This window comes from Parus major, chromosome 5 (assembly GCF_001522545.3).
Source record: "Parus major isolate Abel chromosome 5, Parus_major1.1, whole genome shotgun sequence".
Lineage (NCBI taxonomy): Eukaryota > Metazoa > Chordata > Aves > Passeriformes > Paridae > Parus > Parus major.
The window spans coordinates 55,212,518-55,234,311 of record NC_031774.1 but is presented as its reverse complement, the minus strand read 5'-3'; the positions used below and the strand labels follow the sequence as shown (position 1 = coordinate 55,234,311).

The 21,794-nt window shown below is 39.6% G+C and overlaps 1 protein-coding gene across 3 annotated transcripts in view; it reads left to right on the top strand.

The window, feature by feature from the left end:
- SYNE2 (spectrin repeat containing nuclear envelope protein 2) overlaps positions 1 to 21,794 on the top strand; it is a 156,149-nt gene that overhangs the window by 44,554 nt on the left and 89,801 nt on the right. For all 3 annotated transcript variants that reach the window (XM_015630686.2, XM_015630685.2, XM_015630687.3), the window contains exons 37-54: positions 749 to 951; positions 1,309 to 1,428; positions 1,534 to 1,822; positions 2,189 to 2,358; positions 3,680 to 3,989; positions 4,686 to 4,838; positions 5,677 to 6,033; positions 6,527 to 6,655; positions 7,608 to 7,769; positions 8,655 to 8,801; positions 11,311 to 11,466; positions 11,837 to 12,102; positions 13,185 to 15,288; positions 15,965 to 16,284; positions 16,982 to 17,126; positions 17,522 to 17,737; positions 18,106 to 18,371; positions 19,122 to 19,278. In XM_015630686.2, coding sequence (XP_015486172.1) covers positions 749 to 951; positions 1,309 to 1,428; positions 1,534 to 1,822; positions 2,189 to 2,358; positions 3,680 to 3,989; positions 4,686 to 4,838; positions 5,677 to 6,033; positions 6,527 to 6,655; positions 7,608 to 7,769; positions 8,655 to 8,801; positions 11,311 to 11,466; positions 11,837 to 12,102; positions 13,185 to 15,288; positions 15,965 to 16,284; positions 16,982 to 17,126; positions 17,522 to 17,737; positions 18,106 to 18,371; positions 19,122 to 19,278 — 5,670 coding nt within the window. The remainder of the gene's footprint in view (positions 1 to 748; positions 952 to 1,308; positions 1,429 to 1,533; positions 1,823 to 2,188; positions 2,359 to 3,679; positions 3,990 to 4,685; positions 4,839 to 5,676; positions 6,034 to 6,526; positions 6,656 to 7,607; positions 7,770 to 8,654; positions 8,802 to 11,310; positions 11,467 to 11,836; positions 12,103 to 13,184; positions 15,289 to 15,964; positions 16,285 to 16,981; positions 17,127 to 17,521; positions 17,738 to 18,105; positions 18,372 to 19,121; positions 19,279 to 21,794) is intronic.

Here is a 21,794-nt window from a genome sequence, read left to right as displayed (position 1 = left end):
TTGGAGTGTTGCTCTTTTTACCCACGAGACTATTCTTGGGACTGAATTCAGCCTGCAGTGGTTTGATAACTGGAGGCTGAAAGAACATCTCATATAGCTTAAAGTGTTAGGAAAACAAGGGCAATGAAAATAAAACTGAATTGAATTGAAATTGAAATGAAGTTGTCAGTGCTCAGGTTCAGACAACTTGGGCAAGTGAGAGACAGGACAGTAGTTAATCAAAGTCAGTGAACCTTGACCAAGTACTTCAGTGAGCAAGGCTGCAGAAAGTCAAATATGTAGAGAATAGCATGGAATTTGAACCCCAATGGACTCACATGTGAAAAAAATTGCATTTAATTTGTTGTAGCAAGATTTTCTCTGCAAATCAGACAGAATGAACAGAAAACAGATGGAAAAGCCACAACATCTGCAAGAAGCAATCACAGTTAAGCAGCAGCAGGAGATAGAGTGATGTCAGTGCTAGATTTGGATGCTGCTTGCCTGTTTCTGTGTGAAACAGTACTGTAGAGAAGAGAAAACAAGTCATCAATTCCACTTTCTCCTTATTTTACAAACAGCAACTTTTCCATTTACATATGCCATAGTCAGCAAACTGTGAATTAACATAAATTCTGTTTCAGGAACTGAAATTGCTGGAAAAAAATACTGGTGGAGATAACAGTAGCTGAAAAGCTCTTGTAACATAAATATCTATTACTCTACAGCAAATTTGACAAATGCATCTTGTGCTTGTGTTCTTTTTCAGCACTTCTTAACATCTGAAGGCAGAGATAGAGACATCCAAGAGGTTAAAGCTTTATTGAATAAAGTGAAGCCTTACTTGCCCAAAGCAAGCATTAACCACCTCAACAGTCGTGTGAGAGATCAAGAGGCAGAACTACAAAGGTTGATCTCCAAATGCCAGAAACGCGAGAAGGAGCTTGGTGCCTCTCTCCAGCAGCTCAGTAGGTAGGGAGCTAATCTTGTCTGACATTTTAATCACAAGTGTTATCAAATGATTCATTATTAAACAGCCATAGGGAATGGCAAACAACCCTTCTTTTTACAAAAGATGGTATTTTAATCAAATGTTTAGCTGTATGTTCCATGTGGGGTTTTTTTTCAATTTCATAGCAGACCTGTGTGGAAATTATGGACAATTTCAGTGACATGAGCAGAGATAGTTAAAATTAGGCTTATGTTCAAAATTTTTCTTGATTAGACACTCCATTTATGTTATTTTTTCAGCAAAACACTGCTGCCAGCAGCTTTTAGCCATGTGATGCCTCTTATTTTGACCTGAGTCTCTGTTTATACCTCCTTTAGTCTTGAAGAAAGCAGCATGGCGTTGGAAGAATGGCTCTCTGCTCAGGAGGAAAAAGTGAAAGAGATCAATAAAGATGATACAGAACTTGAAAATGTTTATAAAACATTATTAATGCAGAGGTACTGGGTTTTTTGGTCTCTTTCTAAGAACTGTCTTCTAAACAAGATTCTTCCATGTTGTTACAACAAATAGATGCTGATTAATTTTTTTTTATTATTTTTCAGGAAACCATTTGACTCCCTGGCTCAGCTATCAAATTCCTTGAGGGAGGCTGGGCTGGCAGAATATGAAACCCTTTCTGAAGCCAGTAATCTTATTAGTAGGTACCATGCACTGATAACACGTGTCAGTGAAATGGCAGGGAATACTGACAGACTTCCAGTGGAAGGACAGAATTTTGAAAGCCTTGCCCAGGATGTTTCTTGCTGGATCAAAAAGCTTGAGGAGGCTCTCAATAAAATGAGTTCACAAGGAAGTGAGTTGCCATCAGATGAAAGGATTATTCAGATAAAGGTATTGTGTTAAATATATTCCTTTTTCACATTCCACCTCAAGCTAATGCTTGATGAGTCAGTACCACCTGAAAGATACTGTCACTGCTCATGGGCTATAATTTTGTCATTTTAGCATTTTTTTTATTTTGTCAGCACAATATGGGTCTTCTTTGTAGAGAATAATGAATAAATTAGCTTAATTGTCCCAGATTTTGAGAATTAGATGATCTCTATGTTTATGTGTCAGCTATGTAATGTATCAGAAGAAAACTTCTGTTGTCTTGAACAGCAGTGTGAAAAGTATGAAAAGAATAATGGTAATACCTTTCATTTTGTAACCAAAAATAATTGTGCATGCACTGCTTCTGCTTCTTGTTTAATACAGGAAATCACAAATCTCAGAGATGAAGGTGAGGCCAAAATACAGAGCATGGTGGCTCTAGGAGAAACTATATTGAGAAATGAGAAAAATAAGAAGCCAGAGGTTCAGCAGACTATTTCTGAGCTCCAGAAAAAGTGGGAAAACATCTGTCAGATGGCCACTGAATCTAGCAGGTAATGTAGAATTTGCCAAGAAGCAGTTGGTATATTGACTTTTTTCTCTTCTTCCTGCATCTGTTCCATTAATTTTCTTTTGTATGGGAGCAGAATGAGATACCCACATAAGTAGTTGTATTTCTGCAGAGTTGTGGAGGGGCAGGTCACAGCTTGGCCTGAATGGTCAGGTGGGGAATAGCCAGAGATCCTTTCTGGTGTGGCCATGAATAGCCAGAGAATCTTCTCTTTCCTCCTGTTATTATTGAGGTCTCAGTAAAAACAGCACAAGAGGCACTCAGGAAGATGGAGCATTGGATCCAGCACAGCAGAATGCAGAGCATCCTCTTCACACTGTTAAAGACAGGAGAGAAGGTGCTCTGCATGTCTGAAGAGATGCTCAGGACCTTGCAGGATCAGGTTTGTGGACAGCAGATGTACCACAGGAACAACAGCAGTGAGAAGCTGGAACAGGGAACTTGATGCAAGAGCACTTCACTTATGTGAGGCTGTGGTTTGCTTATTTGCCAAAAAATATAAATGTTGAGGGGCAGAACCCAAAACAATGAAGCTTTGCTTTTGTCCTCAGTTATCCTGATGTACTTTACAGAATTATATCCAGACTATCTATTTGGATTTGTTTGTGTGGAATCATATTTTTGAATGTTGGCATTTAAGTTCCATCTGGAAGATATCTGAGCTTCATCACTAAATGTGAACATACAAATGTTACTTCTGTCTCATTGCATGCTTCCTGTGGACAAATGCAACCTGTTCACCTGCAGCAGATCAGCATGCATGCTTATAAAGCACACAAAGAGAAATTCAATGTAAAGGTCAGGAAAGTAATCACTGGATTGTATTGATGTACCCCATATTGTAAATGCTGCCTTTGTCTGTATCTCTAAAACACTCCCCCTCCCAACTAAATGTGATGTGTTTTCCACAGAACATTCCCTTTCAGGAGGCTGTCATGGGAAGTCAAGGAAAGCAGACTCATAACCATATTGCAGTTTTTTGAACAGAATTTCTACTGCAATGAAAAGCAGAAGAATACTGAGCATAAGCATCACATCTCAGATGTTGGAAACTGTGGGTTTATAGGTTAAGGTTTAAGAGGGTTAGTCATTTGTCCTGCATTTAGGTCCAGTTCATCTGCAAAAACCAGTGTTTTTCATTCCCTTGAAAATTCCATTCTGATCAGTAATTTAAGATCTGGAGAAAAAAGTATTCAGTACTCTCAAGTTCATTCTAATGGTTGACTTTTTCACACTTTGACATTTTCTAGGTAATCAATACATCTGGTTTTTTAACACTATTAAACATAGCATTTTTTCCTTAGCCCTCAAGAGCAACTTCAGTGCAACAGGGAGCAATATGACCAAAGGAAAGAAGATCTGAAACAGGCTCTAATGGAACTGGAGAAACAGCAAAAGGAGATTTTTGCCCTTCAGCCTGGTTTGGAGGAGAAGCAAGCTCAGCTGGCAAACTATGCTGACCTCCTGCAGAAAACAGAAGCCTTGACTTCCCAGTTTAGCAAATTGAAAAGCCAGAAAGAGCATCTACAGGGCCACACTGTCGATCCCTGCTTCACAGAGGCAGAATGGTCAGAATTAAAACACCAACATGAAAATCTGCTCAGCCAGCTCCAGGTTGGGACCTTCACTCTCTCTGTCCTTTCCTGTTGGTTGCACTTCTCACTGCTCAGATGTGGTGTTGTTCAGGTGGGAAGGTTATGGGTAAAGCTGGGAGTGGAGGAAGTTCCTCTGAAAAAGAGCAGGGAATATTTCCCCCTCTCTCTCTGAGGGATAAATACTGAAACAACTGAGACCAAAGTAAGCATGAAGAACATTTTGTGCCTGTATAAACAGATTTGGATAGCTGTAATATGGAGCATTTGCTCTTACATTCTTCAGTCCACAGTAGGTTTTCTTCCTTTTGGAAGGATGAATTTGGAAAACATGTGAAAGGTTCTTTTCCAGCATCTTGCTTGTTCTTGGTTTCACCCAATGTAGTGCAAACTGCATTTGTACCATGTGGCATTCCATCTCTAATGTTTCATCCATTTTAAGAGAAAACATCCTTTTTACAAGTAGATTTCTATGATATGTTAACCTTTCTGCTTCCTGCTATTCATAAAAATTTTGTTCATGATGGAAGTCCATAATGTGCTGGGAAGAGAGCAAAATGGTTTTGTGTTCATCCTGTGGTTAGCCAGATAATTTATGGGAAACAAGCAAGTTCATTGTGCTGGTGAGGTCCTGGAAAAGCTGTGACAGTCTGTGGATGATTGTTAGAGATAATGGTGGACTAATCTAGAAACTTCTTGGTTTCTCAACATCATGCAGACATGGGAAAGCCCTGTTCAGGAGCACCAGCAGGTTCAGGATACAGTAACAGGCCTGAGCACTGAGCTGAAAACTGTCTCTGAGGAGCTGTCTGAGTGTGATGGTCCAGCAATAGAACAACCATCAGCTGAGCAAAATCAGTTGAAATCACAGGTATGTTGCAGTTTCTGCATCTTGGAGACCATCACATTTGTAGATGAGATCTGCTCGTGGTGTCAAACCGAAAAGCTATGAAAACTTTCTAGAATAAAAAGTGTGTAATGTTCCTTTATCAAGATAATTGTAGAACTCAAACCCCTCTTAATGAACTTGGGGGGACCTTGGCTGAACAGGAGGTTCAAGAAGAATTGTCCTAGCTCGAGCATGCAGGATTCTTCAGTTTGGTTGTTTAGGATTTTGGTTTTGTCCTCTTGGGGCATAATGAGGAAAGATATGATTAAATTTGGTATTACTAAGTGTCCTTAATTTAGCCAGTGTGAAACATTTTTTTAAAACAGTCAGTAAGCCAAGTTCATTTTTAAGAAGTGTCCTGCATGTAGAAGTAGGCATTCTTTTGCTTTTTGGCAGAATAGAAGTGAGTCTTGTAGCTGTGAGTGCGGAGTTGCTGTAAGCTGGAATCATAGCTCAGATATGGATAACTGCAATTCCCTGTCCTGCAGAACTTGCTGTACCTCTAAGAAGGAAAAAGGAATAGGAGAGGAGGCAAGGGGGGAATTAGCTGTTCAGAGCTTGGAAGGATCATCATCCCAGTGTGCTATGGGATTATTTTATCACCATGACGCTTTCAGTTCCAGGTGTTCTCTGTGCATAAAAATGGCTGACAAAATTATTGGTAATTGACTTTCTGCGGCAAATAGGTCTACATGTACCTTTCAACACAATTTGTTGTTCAAAACAAGTATTTATGATTTTAGAGGGTGACTTAGATCTTGTCATTAGGTATACTGAGTGAAGACACTTTTCAAATAAAATGTTTTCTTCGTGTTTAAAGGAACAACAGGGACCACTTAGCCGATGTGAAGACTCTGTAAAGAAAAGTTTGGTTTTAACAGAAACTGTTAAACAGAACACCTCTTCACCAGAACAGGATTTTATTAAGGATGAGATTGAAACACTTCAAAGTGAACACAAAAATCTGGAAGAAAGACTTGAAAATGTCAAGCAAAAGAAGGAGAACATTTTCAGTGAAGCCCTTGAGTTAAAAGATGAGTTTGATAATGAAACACAAAAGGAAGATGAGGCAGATACGGTGCTGAAGAGAGAGACACAGATCACTTCTGATACTCAAATCTCTGGAAGGGAGACCCCCACAGCAGTGGAGCTGAAAAAGCCTCTGGAAATGAGTGATGTAAGTTTATTTGTTGACAGTAACAACAATGGGAAGCCGGCTAAAGAGACATCTCAAATGTCTTATGTGTATTGCATCCTTAATTTCACTGAAATTAAGCCTCCTATAAATACAAGTGTATAAATTAAAGAAGTGGAAGGAACTCTCATAACTTGTTACAGGAAGTCTGTAACAAGCCAATAACTTACTTAAAACAACAATTTTCCATTTAAATACAATTCCATTTAAATGCATGTTACTTTCTCTTGCCACTTACTAGAGCAGGTATCCTTGCTCAGGACAGGGAGAAGGTGTAGAGATGGGAAATCTGCAGATGCACCTCTGCCCAAGAGTTGAGAGCTTCTCTTAAACCAATGAGACTTGTTTAGAGCTGCAGCAAAGTATTTGTCCTGTTTGTTTCCAGAGAGAATAGTTTTTACCATTCAGAGATTCATGTTAAAATACAATGATTATGGTAACACAAGCAGATTTTCTTTTCTATCATTTTTCTTAGGGTCAAGATGTAAATGGAAATATGTCTGAGAAAGAAAATGCTCCAGTTTTGGAGGAAAGCAGTGTATTGTCAGACAACCCATTACAGGATATCCATCACAGCAAGGAGAGATTGGGGCAGGCTGTTCAGGTACCTGACAAATGTGTTTCAGTATAAGTCAGTGTATTGTGTGTGTTCATTAGAAATTCATATGTAATTCCTTAAAATCTCTCATTTTATGGAGGCATGTTTTCCTTATCTGATGGAAGGAATGATAAATTGTGTTTTCTTCAAACCATCCCCTCAGTCTTGCTCTTGTGAAGTGTGCAAGAGATGAAAGTAATGGTGTCTGCAAACCCACAGGGCTTGGACCCACTTTGTCCATGGTGCAAAATGCACCACCTACCTGTGATTTCATAAAATCTATCACTAAATGGTTGGATTTGGAAAGGATGCTAAAGTCCATCCAGTTCCAACCCCCTGCATGGGCAGGGACACCTTCCACCAGGCCAGGTTGTCCTGAGCCCCACCCAGCCCAGCCTTACACACTGCCAGGGCTGGGAATTCAACAGGTTTCATCACCTCAGGTAATGAAAGGTCTCTAACCTGGAACTGCTGATTTTTATGGGACCTCAGGACACTGATGCTGTAAATGACTTGTAAAAATGTAGATGTGTGCAAGGCTGAGGGAATGATTTGGAGTACTCATTGACCTGACCATGGAGTAATAAGAGTACCTGGGAGAGATCACCATCAAAATATCACAGTGGAAAATGTCCATACTAGGATTTCTGGAGAAGGTGCAAAATCAATAGTTACCAAATGTGTCTAATCAGAAACTTCTATAACCATATTAAAAAATCTTGTAAGCACTTATTCCTGTTTACCCTGTGCTGAAACTGTTTCAGAGTGGGTAAGATCCCAATATGGCAAACTGATTGAAGCAGGGGATTCCAGCTCTCTGGGTTAGGGTTACCTCAGCCTTTTCCTTCATTCATTAAGCTAAAATGAAGAGTAGACAGATTGTGGAGTGGGAAGTTTCTTAGCAAATTTTGTACTATGACTTTTACTGATTGGAAACATTTTGCATTTTTCAAATCAGGGAGAGACTGATAAGGAGAGCCCAGATATGGATAAACCTGACAGGATCCAAGAGGGTGTTCTGGACAGTGCAGTTCTGGGTGGTAAAGCAGAACTGGAAAGACATCAGGATGGTGTTGCTATTGAAGGTGATCAATCTAGGGAAAAAACCCATCCAGCACAGGTAACTGGACATAAGATTACACCAGAGGGGTCAAATTTGAGGGTGTATGTATCCAGTTTAGTTGCAGGGGGGATGATACTACTACAAAATGAGTGAGAAAATCCTCAAGTTTACACTGAGCTACTTTTGTCTGATGTGATACTTAGTACATGGTAACTTGTTTAATTCTTTCCTGTACATATAAAATTAGTATAGAGGGAATTTTTTTTCTTCAGTGGTTAGCTGAAGATCATTCCAAGGGATATTATTGCATTCCAAGTCACCTGGATGTATTGTGAAATCTCCTGACCATTTTGCCTGAATACTGTTGTTGTGCTTAACTTGCTTTCATTTATATAGATTCCTTATTTAGATACTTACTTTGCATGTGTGAGGCTGCATTTGAGATGCTGTGCCCTGTGTGGTGCACCCTGGCACAAGGGGAACTTTGACAGAGTTTTAGCAAACTCTGAGATACTGAAACCTACATCCAGCAAACCTCCAGGTTACCCACAGGACTCTCCTGCCTGGGTGTCAAACCAGATACACTCTGTCTACAGTACAAGTCCTCAGGAAAAAGCTAAACCTATAAAAAATGCATTCAAAACTGTGTCCAGGAGCACACAATTTAAAGTCCCTGCTTAGAATAATGAAATATGAACAGTGTAGGTCAGAACACTTGCAATTTATTCTAAAAATTTATAACAAAATTACAGCATTGCTTCTTGTAAGTGGTTTCCTTTGCCATAACCTTGCTCACAGTAAATTATGAGGTGTAATTATGGTTTTCCTCATCTACCTATAATTATGGGCTTCATAGCTTTCTCAAGCACTGTAATTACTACTCAGCAGGTTTGATTAGAGCTTTCTGATTACTGGTTTCTTTTGTTTTTCTTCCACCAAAAGGAGGAACCTAGTGATGTAGAGAATCAGTCATATAGAGAAGATGGGGGGCAGGTTCAACAGAAGCTGTGCCAGAAAGGTCAAGTTCTGAAATCTGCAGCAGCTGAGAAAGATGGTCTGGGGTTGAATCCCCCAGCTCCTGCACATGAGGTAACCACAGTCTGTTAGTTCAAGTGAAATGTGCCAGTTGTTCAATTTTTGTTCCCACACTGGTCTCAGCTGAAGGTGTTTTAAAAACAGAGACAATTAATCACATCAAAATCAACACCATTGTGGATAGTTCTTATTTATGTCCATTATAATTCTGAACTTTATCCAAAGTCCTTTCCACATCATAATTTTCAGTGGTTCTGTTGAAAAAAGAGTTCACTCTAGTTTTTAGAGCCGTGATAATCAGTCTTTATGATATCTAGACCTTTATCTTTAAACTGTCAATCAATACAAACTTCTTTCCATGTTATTACAGTCAGTTATGATGGTTTTGCCATCAGAAAACTGAAATCCAGGGGTGATCCAGCATAAGAAAATAAATGAAATAGAGAAAGGAGAAAGGATTCGAGCTGAATTAATGAAAAGCTACATTACTCAATGACTTTACTAAGTCTACTCTTCTTTAAGAGTAGAGGAGTTATATCACAAGTACCCTGTGAGAGCTGATCTCAGACACCACATTCTTAAATTGAAGGTAGAGCTTTATCTCATCTTCATGGTGAATCTATAGGCAGGGCCACACAGGGCCTGTCCATGGGCAGCTCTCACCTGGCACTTGCACATCTGCTCTCCCTGGAAACCCAACAAAATCTCCCAGGGGTCTTGGGACTTCGAAGGAGCCCCTGCTGAATGGAAGCTAGTAGTGTTATTTCGATTTACAAAAACGGTGTGAGGGAAGATTTGGTAAACTACAGACTTGTTAGGCTAACATCAGTTCCTGGAAGAATTAGAGAGGTCATTCTGGGTACTATTGAAAAGCATTTAAGGAACAATGCAATCATCATAGAATCATTTAGGTAGAAAAAGACTTCTAGGGCCATCGTGTCCAACCATTTACCCAGCACTACCAAGCTCACCACTAAACCATGGCACCAAGTGCCACAGGTATACTCTTTTAAATCCCTCCAGGGATGGTGACCCACCACTGCCCTGGGCAGCCTGTTCCAGTACCTGACCACCCTTTTGTTGAAGGAATCTTCCCTAAAATCCAATCTAAATATCCACTGGCAGAGCTTGAGGCTGTTTCCTCCTCTCCTGTCACTTGTTACATGGCAAAAGAGACCAACCCCACCTGGCTACACCCTTGTGTCAGGGAGTTGTAGAGAGTGATAAGGTCTCCTCTGAGCCTCCTTTTCTCCAGGCTAAACAACTCCAGACTGGTGCTCCAGACCCTTCCCCAGCTCCATTGCCCTTCTCTGGACACATTCCAGCACCTCAAGGTTTTTCACGTAGCGAGGGGCCTGAAACTGGACACAGAATTTGAGGTGCAATGAGAACATCACTCAAACAAGCAAAACAAGTACACAGCAAGGTTTTTCTAAAAGTCAGGACACTTTTGTGTCTTTTGATGTGCTGATATTTCAATCTGGTGAAGTGGATTTCCTCCTTTCTGTGTGATAGCTTAGCTGAGTTTTAATGCTTACTTCAGTTCTATGGCACTCCAGAGTCTCTTGAGATTAAATCTCATGTCTGAATTGATACAACTGTTTTGGATATGTACACAGAGAAATTGAAAAGTTTTCCAACTGACTGCTTCATGAGTGGCCTCTTCAGTTTTGACTGAAAATAACCTAGAGTTCAACTGAAGAGAACTATTCTCTGATAATGTGTACTATGTGCTATATGTTTCTCACACTTGAAGGCAGGTGTATTTTGCATAGCTCATGACCCACAGAGGGATAGATGACAGCAACAGTTTACAAGTGATACATGGCTGCAGGGGTAGCTGGCTGCTTCTAGTAAAACAGTGTCTAAAGTAGCAATACATGAAGTTTATCAGACAAGAATTTTTTTAATGTTATTGATTTTAGATGTTAGTACCATTGAGAATCTCACACTGCACTTATATCTGTGTATTTGTATGCAGTCACTCATATAAATTTTATGCAGATCACCAGTTATGGACAGGTAGTGGGAGAAGGGAAATGCAGAAAGATTTTTAAGGGATAATCACGTGATCCAACTCTAGCCTGTGACTTTTCATTTATGCTTTCTTTATATACTTTTTTATTTATTGCTGTCTGCAATAGCTGAAGGTGATGTTAAACCTTGGTCCCAGCCCAACTGACTTGTCCTTCTGTCGTGGGAATCAGAGGCAGTAGCAGGAACTGGCTCTGGAGCTTTCTAATCCCTCCCCACCCTGATTGAGATGTGACTCCCTACTGCTCTCATCTTATCCCAGATTTTGGATAGCACCTGTGACAGTGGCAGCTGGGGCTTTGTGTCACAGCCAAGCTGCTTCATGCATGAGCTGCCCTGACTGTAGGGGTGGGGGACAGGGATGTAGCTTCCAGTTTCTGGGTCCTGGTTGATCCACAGAGGCTGTGGGGGAAACCACAGCAGGGTTTAACAGCCCCAGCATGGCTTTAACACGTGAAGCAAAGTGCTGCAGTCAGAAAACTTACTGGTTTAGACCCTTCAGAAATAAGGATCTTGTTTTGTGTTGTAGGACACAGGTGCAGAAGTGGTTGTCCAGAAGGAACTGTTTCCCAGAGTGCAAGTAAACAATGAATATTTTGAAGAGGAACAAAAGGTCAATGAGCTGAAAAATGAAGTGGCTGAACTGGATATGGTGCTTATAAATGAACAACTAAAAGAGCTGGAGGTATGGAAACTGCAAAGCCATTCCTGATTTTTAATGTAGTGATACATTGCAGAATGGTGATTCACTTTTGGGCAAACCAAAATTGTTGCCCATAGCCTTATCTGAGTTTTAACTGCACAATTAGTCAGTTTGTCTGCAAACACCATGCCTTGATGCATATCCAAGTAAATCCCATAGTTTGTACTGTTCTTCCAGAGGGCAGTGATAGATACACCTAAGATTGCTTCCATGATGTTCTCCTTTGCTTTTGTGGATGAGCAGGAATATGTTTGTAGGTGAATCAGCATTTAGCCATATTTCATGGTGAAAGCTGAGAGTCTTTAAGGTCATCCTTTAATCCCCTCTCTCTCTGTGGTGGGCTTGATTGTAGAATTTAAAAACTGAGCTGGAAACGTGGAAAGCAAAGTCTCTGTGCCATAGTGAAGAACCAATTCCCAGTGGAACAGGATCAAATGGAGCAGAGCTGCAAACCACGGAGCCTGTGGTGCCCTGCTGGGACAGGCTGCTCCAGGAACTGGAAGCTGTTAAAGCAGTGAAGCAGCAACAGTGCTGTTTAATTAATGAATACCAGAAAAATCTTGCTGCTGCACAGTCCTCCATGAAAAATTTGTCAACAGAAAAAGATAACATAAAAATGTAAGTATAGTGGAGGGGTTTGGTTAAGAGGTTGCAGAACAAATATGGTTTTACACTGAATTTCGTGACATGCTTCAGTAATGCTCAGTCAAGCATATGGAGTTATATACACTTCAAGAGAAGTCTTAGAACTTTGTAAGTTTGTGAACAGAGTTAAGCAGAAGAATTTCTGGTGGCTCTCTGCTATCCTTAAACAACATCTACTCTCTTTATTCCTTAGGCAAAACAAAGAAGTAGTTGCTGGGCAAAAACCTATAAAAAATCCATCTCAAAATATTTCTTTTAAAATGTGGCAGATAAGAAATAGTCATTTTTTTTAACACCTTGTTAATTCCAGGTTTTTTTCTGAATGAAATATCTTTTTATTCTGAAAACTAAACTTACTTGATAGGAAAGATTTCATGGCAATAAGTAAGTCTGTGTTACCAAATCAGAGGTAACCAATGCACAAAAAAAAATTACTGTGTTTTGTGAATTAGTCTTTAAAACACAAAACTAGTTTGTCATGGTAATGTACCAATATAATTTGAAAACATTTAAAATTTATGAAGTTGTTAAATTACAGCAAAGAAATTTCCAAAATGTAATAAAAATCTGTCTGCTAAATGCATTTTAGATGGGCATTTAAAAATATTCCTGGAAATAAAAGATGAGTAGATTCATTTGGAAGTGTTTACCTTGTGTGAATGGAAATGTCTCAATTTTTTTATAACCAAGTTTTATCTTCACTGTCAACCAGAAATTACTATAAAATGTTGTTAATTCCCTTGGAGCTGACATAACACTGCTGCTGATTTTTAAAGTGAGGGCTACATTCTATGTTAGTAGACACTGCAATTTTAGAGAATATACAGTAGAATGTATCATTTTTGCACAGATATCAATGAATAATGAGTGCTTTACAGATAAGCAAGAAATGATTCTGCAAGGGTGGTTAGGGAATTCCCAAAAGAACACTGAGAGATATGTATGATTAAGTGGATAAAGTTAGTGAATTGTGCTCTAAACAGTGAAATTTGTTTTTAAAAATCTGGGTATAAGGAGAATTCATTCTTTTTAAACACTATGCATGTTTTTGGCAGGGGGCCTATGAACAACACAGTTCTGTTGGAGAAAATTAAGGCATGTATAGAGTCCTTACGAAAAGAAAGAGATGTCTTAAACCAGTTGCAAAGTCAGCAAGAAGTTCTATCTCAGCATTTGACATGCATGGATAAAGTGTTGACAGAGAGCCAAATGAGGCAGCTGGAGCACTGGTGGCAGCACATGGAACAAGCAGTGCAAAAGAAACATGATCAGGTTGTGGCAGAAATCGATGAATTTAACCTGCTTATGAATAAAGCACGGGATATTCAGAGGCTGATACAAGAACAATATTTACAAGCAGAGTTACATTCCTCAGCTGCAGGAAAAGCCAAAGACCCTCTAATTTGGACCACAGAGCTACAGGACATTAAACATGGTCTTTCTCTATTAAAAAGAAGGATTGAGCTGCAGATGAAAAGAATTTGGAGTGATCAAGAGAAGGTTGCTTTGGAGAACTCCATACATGATTTGCAGAGCAAATTGGAAGCATTATCAGCACAACAAACTCCTCAAGAGGATGCTCAGACTACTGGTCCTGCTCTCATGAAACATGAAATGATGAAGAGGCTGAAAGAAAATATTTCCTGGGTCAAAGATTCACTGTCTCACCTTGATCAGAAAGCAGCACTTTTCCCCAGTGATGTCAAATCACAGATCAGAAATTGTCAGCTTATGAACACAGATATCCTAAACAGAGAACCTGTGATTGTATCCCTGGATTATGGGCTCCAGCACGTCCTTCCCAGCTTGGAGCCAGAGGAGGTCTCTGATATGACCTTCCTTTTACAAACACTGAAGAATTCATACAAGGCTCTTGTTTTAAAATCTGCTCAGAGGTTGCAGCACTTGGAGCTCCAGCTGGAGGAGAGGCAAAGACTCACTGCAGAAATAGACAAAGTTCACTCTCAGCTTCGCAAAGCCGAGCTGATGGCCAGGCCTGACCCACAGCAAACCAGCACATGCTCAGAGCTGGAAGGCCAACAAGGCATTCTAAAGGAGATGCTGAAGGACATACAGGAAATAGAGGGGCTTATCTCATCCTACCATAAAGAGAGTCAGGTCACAGCTGGGCAGCTGAGCCTGTCTGAACAACTGTTCCTGATTGATCAGTTAAGAAGTCTGAAGAATAGGGCAAGGAAGACACAAAGGCAAATTCAAAGTAAACTTCATGAAGTAGAACAAAAGGCAGCTGTCTCCAGAGAGTTTGCTGAAGGAATAGCTTCATTGCAGCAGGATCTTGATGATCTACAGGATGGTGAAATGAACCTGAAAGATGATGAATTAGTAGGTGCCAAGCAGGGACTGAAGGACAAATGCAAAGCACTGAAAGAAAAAGTGTTTGCTTTTCAGTCAAATTTGTCACAAGTAATGAAGTACAAAGAAATATTTGAGTGTGTAGGTCTGAAATGGGACTCACTGCAGCTGGATGAATTGGAAACTAAATTTTGTAAAATTAAAAATAAAATTAAAGGGAAAATAATACACTTGGAAAATACTGTTAGGGAATGGGATAAGATTCAAGGATTGCTAAATGAAATCCAAACTGTGACATCCAGTGTAAGAAAAGAAGCTAATATCCTAAATGATAGCTCCAGCTCTTCTCCTGCTGAGAATATCATATCTGCACAGATTCTATTGCAGGCAGTTCAACAAATCTTGTACTTAACCCAGGAGGCAGCAAATCAAATTAACAAAAATGAGATCTTTGATACATCATTCAAAGAATCTAAGAGGAAAGAAATAAAGAGCCTGGAGAAAAATGTTGAGGAATTAAAACAGTTTCTTCAAAACTTGGTCTCTGGGCTACAAAGTGTAAACAAGGAAGGTAGCCAAAATGAAGTAGAAAATATATGCCACATCATAAAGCATATTCAATTAGAGCTCCAGCAGCCACTTGTGATAGACCTCAATACAATGCAGGATGAAAAGCTGCGATGGGAAGCAATTCAGAATATGATGGAAGGAAAGTTTTCTGCTCTTAAATGTATCATGGAAGAAGAGAGGGAAAAAGAAGAAGAAAAATCTGCTGCTGCTGCTGTAGAAGTAGAGACACTGCAAGGCCATGAAGCACAACTGAAGGCAGACATTGCTGCCCGTGTTGTAAGTATATTTAATGAAAGTGAAGTATTGACATATGCCTTTCCCCAACAATAAGATTAGGTGTCTGTGACTGTGGCATTTTTATTTTCATGACTCACATTCACATTTATTCTAACAGCTGAATTGGCCTGTGGTCGTCTCTGGATTGGTGGATAGGGTGGGAATCGTGACAGAAACTAAAGATACAAAGAAAATTGTGTTAAGTTTGTTTATAATTAATCAGTGGGGATTAGCACAAGAAAAGAATGGTAAAGAGGAGGAAGGAAAATGCTCTGTTGAAATACTCAGCTGAAGAGAGACTGGGTGCAGTCATTTTGTGATTATAGGCAACATTTTCAATAGTGACTATGATGAAAAAATCCAAGCACCTTATTTCTACTGTTATTACCAGTTGGGAATGATGAGGAGGATTAAAGCACAGGTCAAACCAATGTTATCAGGAATGGTGAACATAAGGGCAATATGAGGGCAATAAGTACATGGGTTACAGCACTGCTCTGTGACTACATCAACACCAAATGTGTTTGCCAAATGTCTTCCCACACCTTCTCTGGCCAGTTCTGGGAGCATTGGTCTCAAAGACAGCTAAGGGTGATGAAATTCTAAGGCCATGTGGTGATCCAGAGGAGCACAGCAGCCGTATTTTATTGGTCTTTTCTCTTTTTAATGCTTTCAGAATGCCCTGGAGGAGGCATGTAGGGCTGGTGAGCTCTATACCAAGGCCCTTCAGAGGGCTGCCAGGTTGCTCGAGGACTGTGAAGCTCCAGCCCAGGCTGCAGCAGAGCTCTGTAGCTCAGTGGAGATCTGTCAGACTCCACACTGGAAAGAGGAAGAGTTCAACTCTGCAAAGGCTGACCTAGAAAACCTGCACTCCAAGCTGAAAAACCTAGTGAAGCCAGAAGACAAAGTATGTCTGGAAAATGCTTTAAGAGATCTGGTGGAGAAGAGTTTGGCATTAAGGAAGAAGGCTCAAAGAAAGGAAGCTGATGAACAGAGGTGGGTTTAAGAGATCTTCATAGATCTTGTTCCTTACTGTGAGAAGCTTGACCAAAAATAAATCCAGTGCTGTTTCTGCTCTGATAGAAATCCAGGTATTCAGAAATTCCAGCAGAAAGAAGGATAAGCATTCCTTTTGTCCTCAGGTGTGATTGTTAAGGAAGGAAAATTGCCAGACAATAACCATATTGCTACTGATTTACAGTGCAGTAATTTCTTGTATATTCCCAGATGTGGGGCTTGAGTGAGGGTCATAGGGTGCCAGAACCAGAAGAAAGCACATTTCTAGTCTCCAGTTCAGTGCTGGTGGAGGCTAGAATAGTTTTCAGAGGGTCCCTAATTCATGTCTTCCATAGGCTGTTCCAGTGGCTTGGGAAAGTGAAGCCCAAATAAGGCACAGGATGTAGTTTCCTTCCTTCAGGTACAGAAGAAATCTGGAGGGCCTTCAGATGCAGGTATAGAAATGGTTTGGGAGAGAGAGTGTAGGATTTTTAAACTGCTTGATCATGATCCACTGATCAGTATCTCAGGTATCAAACCTGAAGTGTTTAACAAATGCTAATTGACAATAACTTGCAGAACAGTCAGGACTAGAAGTTCATAAGGTTTTTTAACATTTTTATTCTGTTGGGCATTATGGTTGGAGAGAGCAGCAGCAACAACAAATTTTAATTGATCCATTCATTGTTTCATGCAGATATTTTGAAAAAAACAAAAGCTACACAGAAACCAAAGATAAAGTGTGTGATAATCTTAAGAAACTAGAAAAGATGCTTAGACAGTCTCTGTCTAAAATTCCAGTGTCTTATAAGGAAGCTTTGGAGCATTTGGAAGAAAGCAAGGTAAGAAAGACTCTGAAGAACTTGAAAAGCTCATGCAAAACTAATTCAGCTCTGTATACCATGTAATAACATAGTAGAAAGAAGTGGAATTCTTTATCCTATATTTATGTATATATAAAACCACAGAATATATTAAAATATTTATATACTTGTTAAAAGACCAGGTATAATAGACCACATGAAATGAGTAAAGCTTACTGCTTATTTTATTTACTCCATCTTTCTCCACAGTCTTAGCCAACAGAACCCCCTCATTATGAGGGTAAAATCATATTTTACCAGCTCAGTGGAGTGATTGCCATTTTCATAGAGGATCCTAATCATGTTACTGAATACTTCATTAATACTCCTGACTGTAGCATTTTATTGATTGATGTGTTTGTTTTTCCTGTAAGATTTTAGTCTCCAGCATTGATTCTGCTGAAGAGGATCTCATGAAGCTGAGGCAGATCTCTGGAGAGATGCTGAGGTTATGCAGAGGAAGTGACAGGGCTCTGGGCAGGATTGTAAAAGTGCTGTGGGAAAACTGGCTGGGTTTGCTTGAGGCAGCCAAAGGGCTGGAAATTACCTGTGAAGAGCTAAAGCAGGAATGGAAATTCATCAATGAAGAGGTGAGTTGCTCAACATCTGTAAGCAATGGGGTGGAGATGGGGCTGTGAGTAAAATGGCCTGTTAAGGGCTGACATCAGGGCAGAACATCATTTCCCACCTGCTGCTCAGTTACCCTCACCCTTTCTTCAACCCAAAGGCAGAAATGGTGGGGATATTTTCTCAGTCCTCTGAACCAAGGGCAGCTCTGCACAGGGTTATATGTGCTTTGTTAAAGCAAGCTCAAAAGTTCTGTCACACTACAAAGGTTCAAGTTCTGACTGTGTAATTCCCAGTACTTAGTCACCCGTGTGAGTAAATGAATAATGTAACTTCAGATGGTGGAATAAAAGAGCACTTTATCTCATGATTTGCCATGTTGTTTGTTTAGCTGGAACGAGAAGCAATAATTCTTGATAAGCTCCAGGAAGAACAGCCAGAAAGCCTTAAAGAGAAGGAAAAGGCCACCAGAGAGGAACTAGTGGAGTTACTTGATTTTGTGAACTCATTTGAAGAAAACATCAACCAGCAGCAGCTCCTCTTACTCTTGCTTCTTCACCGGATAAGAAACATCCTGAATACACCTGAAAATGCTGAGGGAGAAGCTTCCCTTCCTGCCTTGTGTGAGATAAAGGCAATGCAAGAGCGCTGTAAAAAGTAAGTGGTGTGAAATTGCTGTTGAAGATATGAGATAAAACTATTCATAAGCACAGGATTTTACTGGAGATCAAAGAATATGTAAAAGCTGTAATGCAGTTTAAAAGACAATAAATGCTCTCCTGGGTCAGACCAATGCTCTGTCTCACCCATCTGCTGTCTCCAGTATGGGCATTGGGGAATATTATTTAGGGAGAAGACCTGAGCATGGCAGTATCATTTGTGGGCTGCAATTTGTGTTCAAATGCAGTAGGAATCAAGGAACAATAGTCAGCTTTAGAGGTTCCAAGTGCTTGTGAATTTTAAGATTTTCCATTTTTAGGAAAATCAGACCTCATGCTTTTTGCCACAATGCAACTTTCATCTTACTCAGTGAGTGCCACTGTCTAAAATTCTCCCCAAATATTTTTTACAAATCTGATGATTGTATTCACCCTTTTCTGGGTTTGCTTCAGGACATAGTAATCTTTGTGAACAACATCTGCTCTGCCAGTGTCTTCAGACTGAGAATCTGACCTGTGCTGATTAAATATGCCTGCACTCTGGTTTGGTCTACCAAACAGCATTATCTGAGGACTCACTTTGAAGAAACTGAGATAACAAGTGATATAAAACTAATAGATTTAATAACAGAAAAAACCCCTAAATTACAGACAAATGTGATTCTGGATATACACCTACATAATATCTGTATTAAGCATGCTCTTTGCTCTTAGTGTTGAGTCTAAAACAATGTATTCTTTTGCATAGGTTGTACAAAAAAGCTCAAGACCATAAAGATTCTGTGAAAGCTGAGATTCAAGAGAGGAACAAGGTCACTGAAGAAATAAGTGCTGTGACAAATGCATTACAGAATGCTGCATCTGTGTTATTGCAGGATGCTGATGGGAAGGCTGAACAGCTGGAGGTTGGTAACAGCTCTGTTATTGTGATATTCAGAATATCTTCTGGTTTATGCTGGTGCTTGAAATTGCTCCAGATAAAATTAATGGTGTGGTCTATGCATCTTGACTTAAAGACAATGAATCTGGCTCAGCAGAATACAACTGGCCCTGCCATGGCCTTGGTTTGTGTTTCTTTCCCTCTGTGGGGATCTGCAAGCAGGCACAGAAGCATTTCCAGATTGCAGAGAAATTCACATCCAGCTGCATTGCTTTTAGGAAGGGCTGGTTAGTGTACACCCTGCATGCTTTCCCCTCTGCATACCGACCCAGGGCAGCTTCAGATATGGTGGATTTGATGTCTCATATTGGGGGTTAACCCAGTAAATGATTTTTAAAACTCAAATTCTGATCAAGACCACAGTGCCCAGCAGCAGCCACCGGCAGTCTGTACATTTCTGCATTTTTTAACTTTATGAAATACTAATATTCCTGATACTTCCTGAATCTGTTCATTTATTATTTTAATTATATTTGTTTCAAATTATTCTTATTGTGTTTATATTGCTTTAATATTTTTTAAATCCTGAACAAAAAGTGGTTCTTAATTATATTTAATCCAATTATTATAGAATTTATAATTTATTTATTTTATGCTGCTAAAGTGTAGTACAAATTTGGGCTGTCTTTGAGTCTTGTATAAAAACTGCTTGGGTGTCCTAGCTAAGGGCTAGGAAAAATGCAGAAGCCAAAGCCCATGGTGGCAGATGGGGGATTAGCATGAGAGAGAAATATTTATTACATGTTCAAGAATTTCTGAAAACCCATGAGCCAGCATTGCTGTGGTGAGACCTTGGATTTGTCTAAAAGGGCTGGTTTTCTATTTAAAATTATTTAGAATTATAATTTAGAGTTTAATAATAGAATTATAATTTAGAATTATAACTTAGAGTGTCTGCTTTTTTACTGAGTTCTTTGTATCCAGAAAGAAATTCTACTACTTCAGGTGCTTTAAACCTGATCTTTTCCCTCAGATACAAACTTTGCTAGTCCAAGCACCTAAAACTCACCCAAAAGTGAGTTTAGACCTTGTTCCTGTTCCTGGCAGCAACGGCACAAGCAAATTCTAGCAGCAATCCCATCAATTGATGTCTTTTTAGCATTATATTCACAGCAGGCCTGTTCCTTTTGAGAAGATTGAGCTGAAAGGATTGAAGAATTCATTAATTTTACATAGTCCAAACACCAGTGAGCCAAAATTTGCAGGGCAATTTCATCTCCTACTTCTAAAAAAAATCTAGTTCCTATGAAATCTATAGCATTAGTCAGGACTCCACTGTACCTATTGAGTGGAAATATCTATTTCATTTTGAGATGACAAACCTGATTTAGCTGGGTGGCAGAAGTTTTAAATTCACCCACACAAATGAAGAGGGGAAGTGTTATTATCTCATCCCTTAGGAAAAAAATTGGGACAGCTTTGATAGGTACCTGCTTTCCAGCTAAATAATGTGTGAAATGTGCACATGCAGTAATACACAGAAACCAGTTTGCAGAGTCCTGCTTTGTTTTGGAGACAGGAGTTGTAACTGATTATTTCTGGTTTAGGTCAGAGAATCTGTGAATTCCCATAAATACTGGCACAATCTTAATTGGGCCATTTAAGAACAGAATCCTTCTCCCTGAGAGAATGAGGCACACAGGTGTTTCATGGGTTTGAGGGTTTGGGTTTTTTTAATATCAACAATCCCAGTTGGTGTGAGATGACAGGAAATAAATCAGCCTCAGTGTCTTATATATTTCTTCTTTGTTGCATTTGTGTGAAGGAAAAGATTCCCAAGTGTAGCCTATGAATTAGTGGATTACCATTACTCCTGATTGAAAAAGCAAAGGCAGTTAATTTTAGTGTCTTTCATTGCCTGGTAGGAGGTCTGGATAATTTTTCCCCATAACCTGAGTTAACATTTGAGTTTCTCAAACAGCTGAGCACTGGGGAAAGGAACCATAAAGCCAGCAAACAGAACCTTCCAACTTGAAACTCTAGAAAACCTTCCAAACAAATGAATTTCTTCATTCTTTCTGCAGGAGGACTTAGCTCGGATTTTATTTCTAGGCCACAGGCTGTAAACAGTTGTTCAAGTTTCTTTTATCTCATAAAACCTACATTCTTTGTGCAGAACTGGAAACTACTGTTTTGAGAGGAGCCTGCTGTGCTGCTCTGCGTAATTGCCTGAAAGCAGACACTTCAGCCTGAAACCTGTTGCTTTTTGTGGCCTTTGTGTTGTTTATAATAATGAAGGGATGGACGTTGGCTATTAAACATCTTTCAAAGGGAAAAATGCACTTTTGGCAGAAGGGAGAGTGCAAAGGTTAACATTTAATCATAGGGGCTCTTCAGATGGTCCCTTTGCTGTGGCTGTCAATGAACATCAGTGCGTCACTTCCCCCACAGAGCAGTATCAGGTTTAATTAATTCTTACAGATTGAAGAGCATCATTTGATTAAATGAGTCAGTATTGCTTAGAGTTTATCTGCTTGCAGA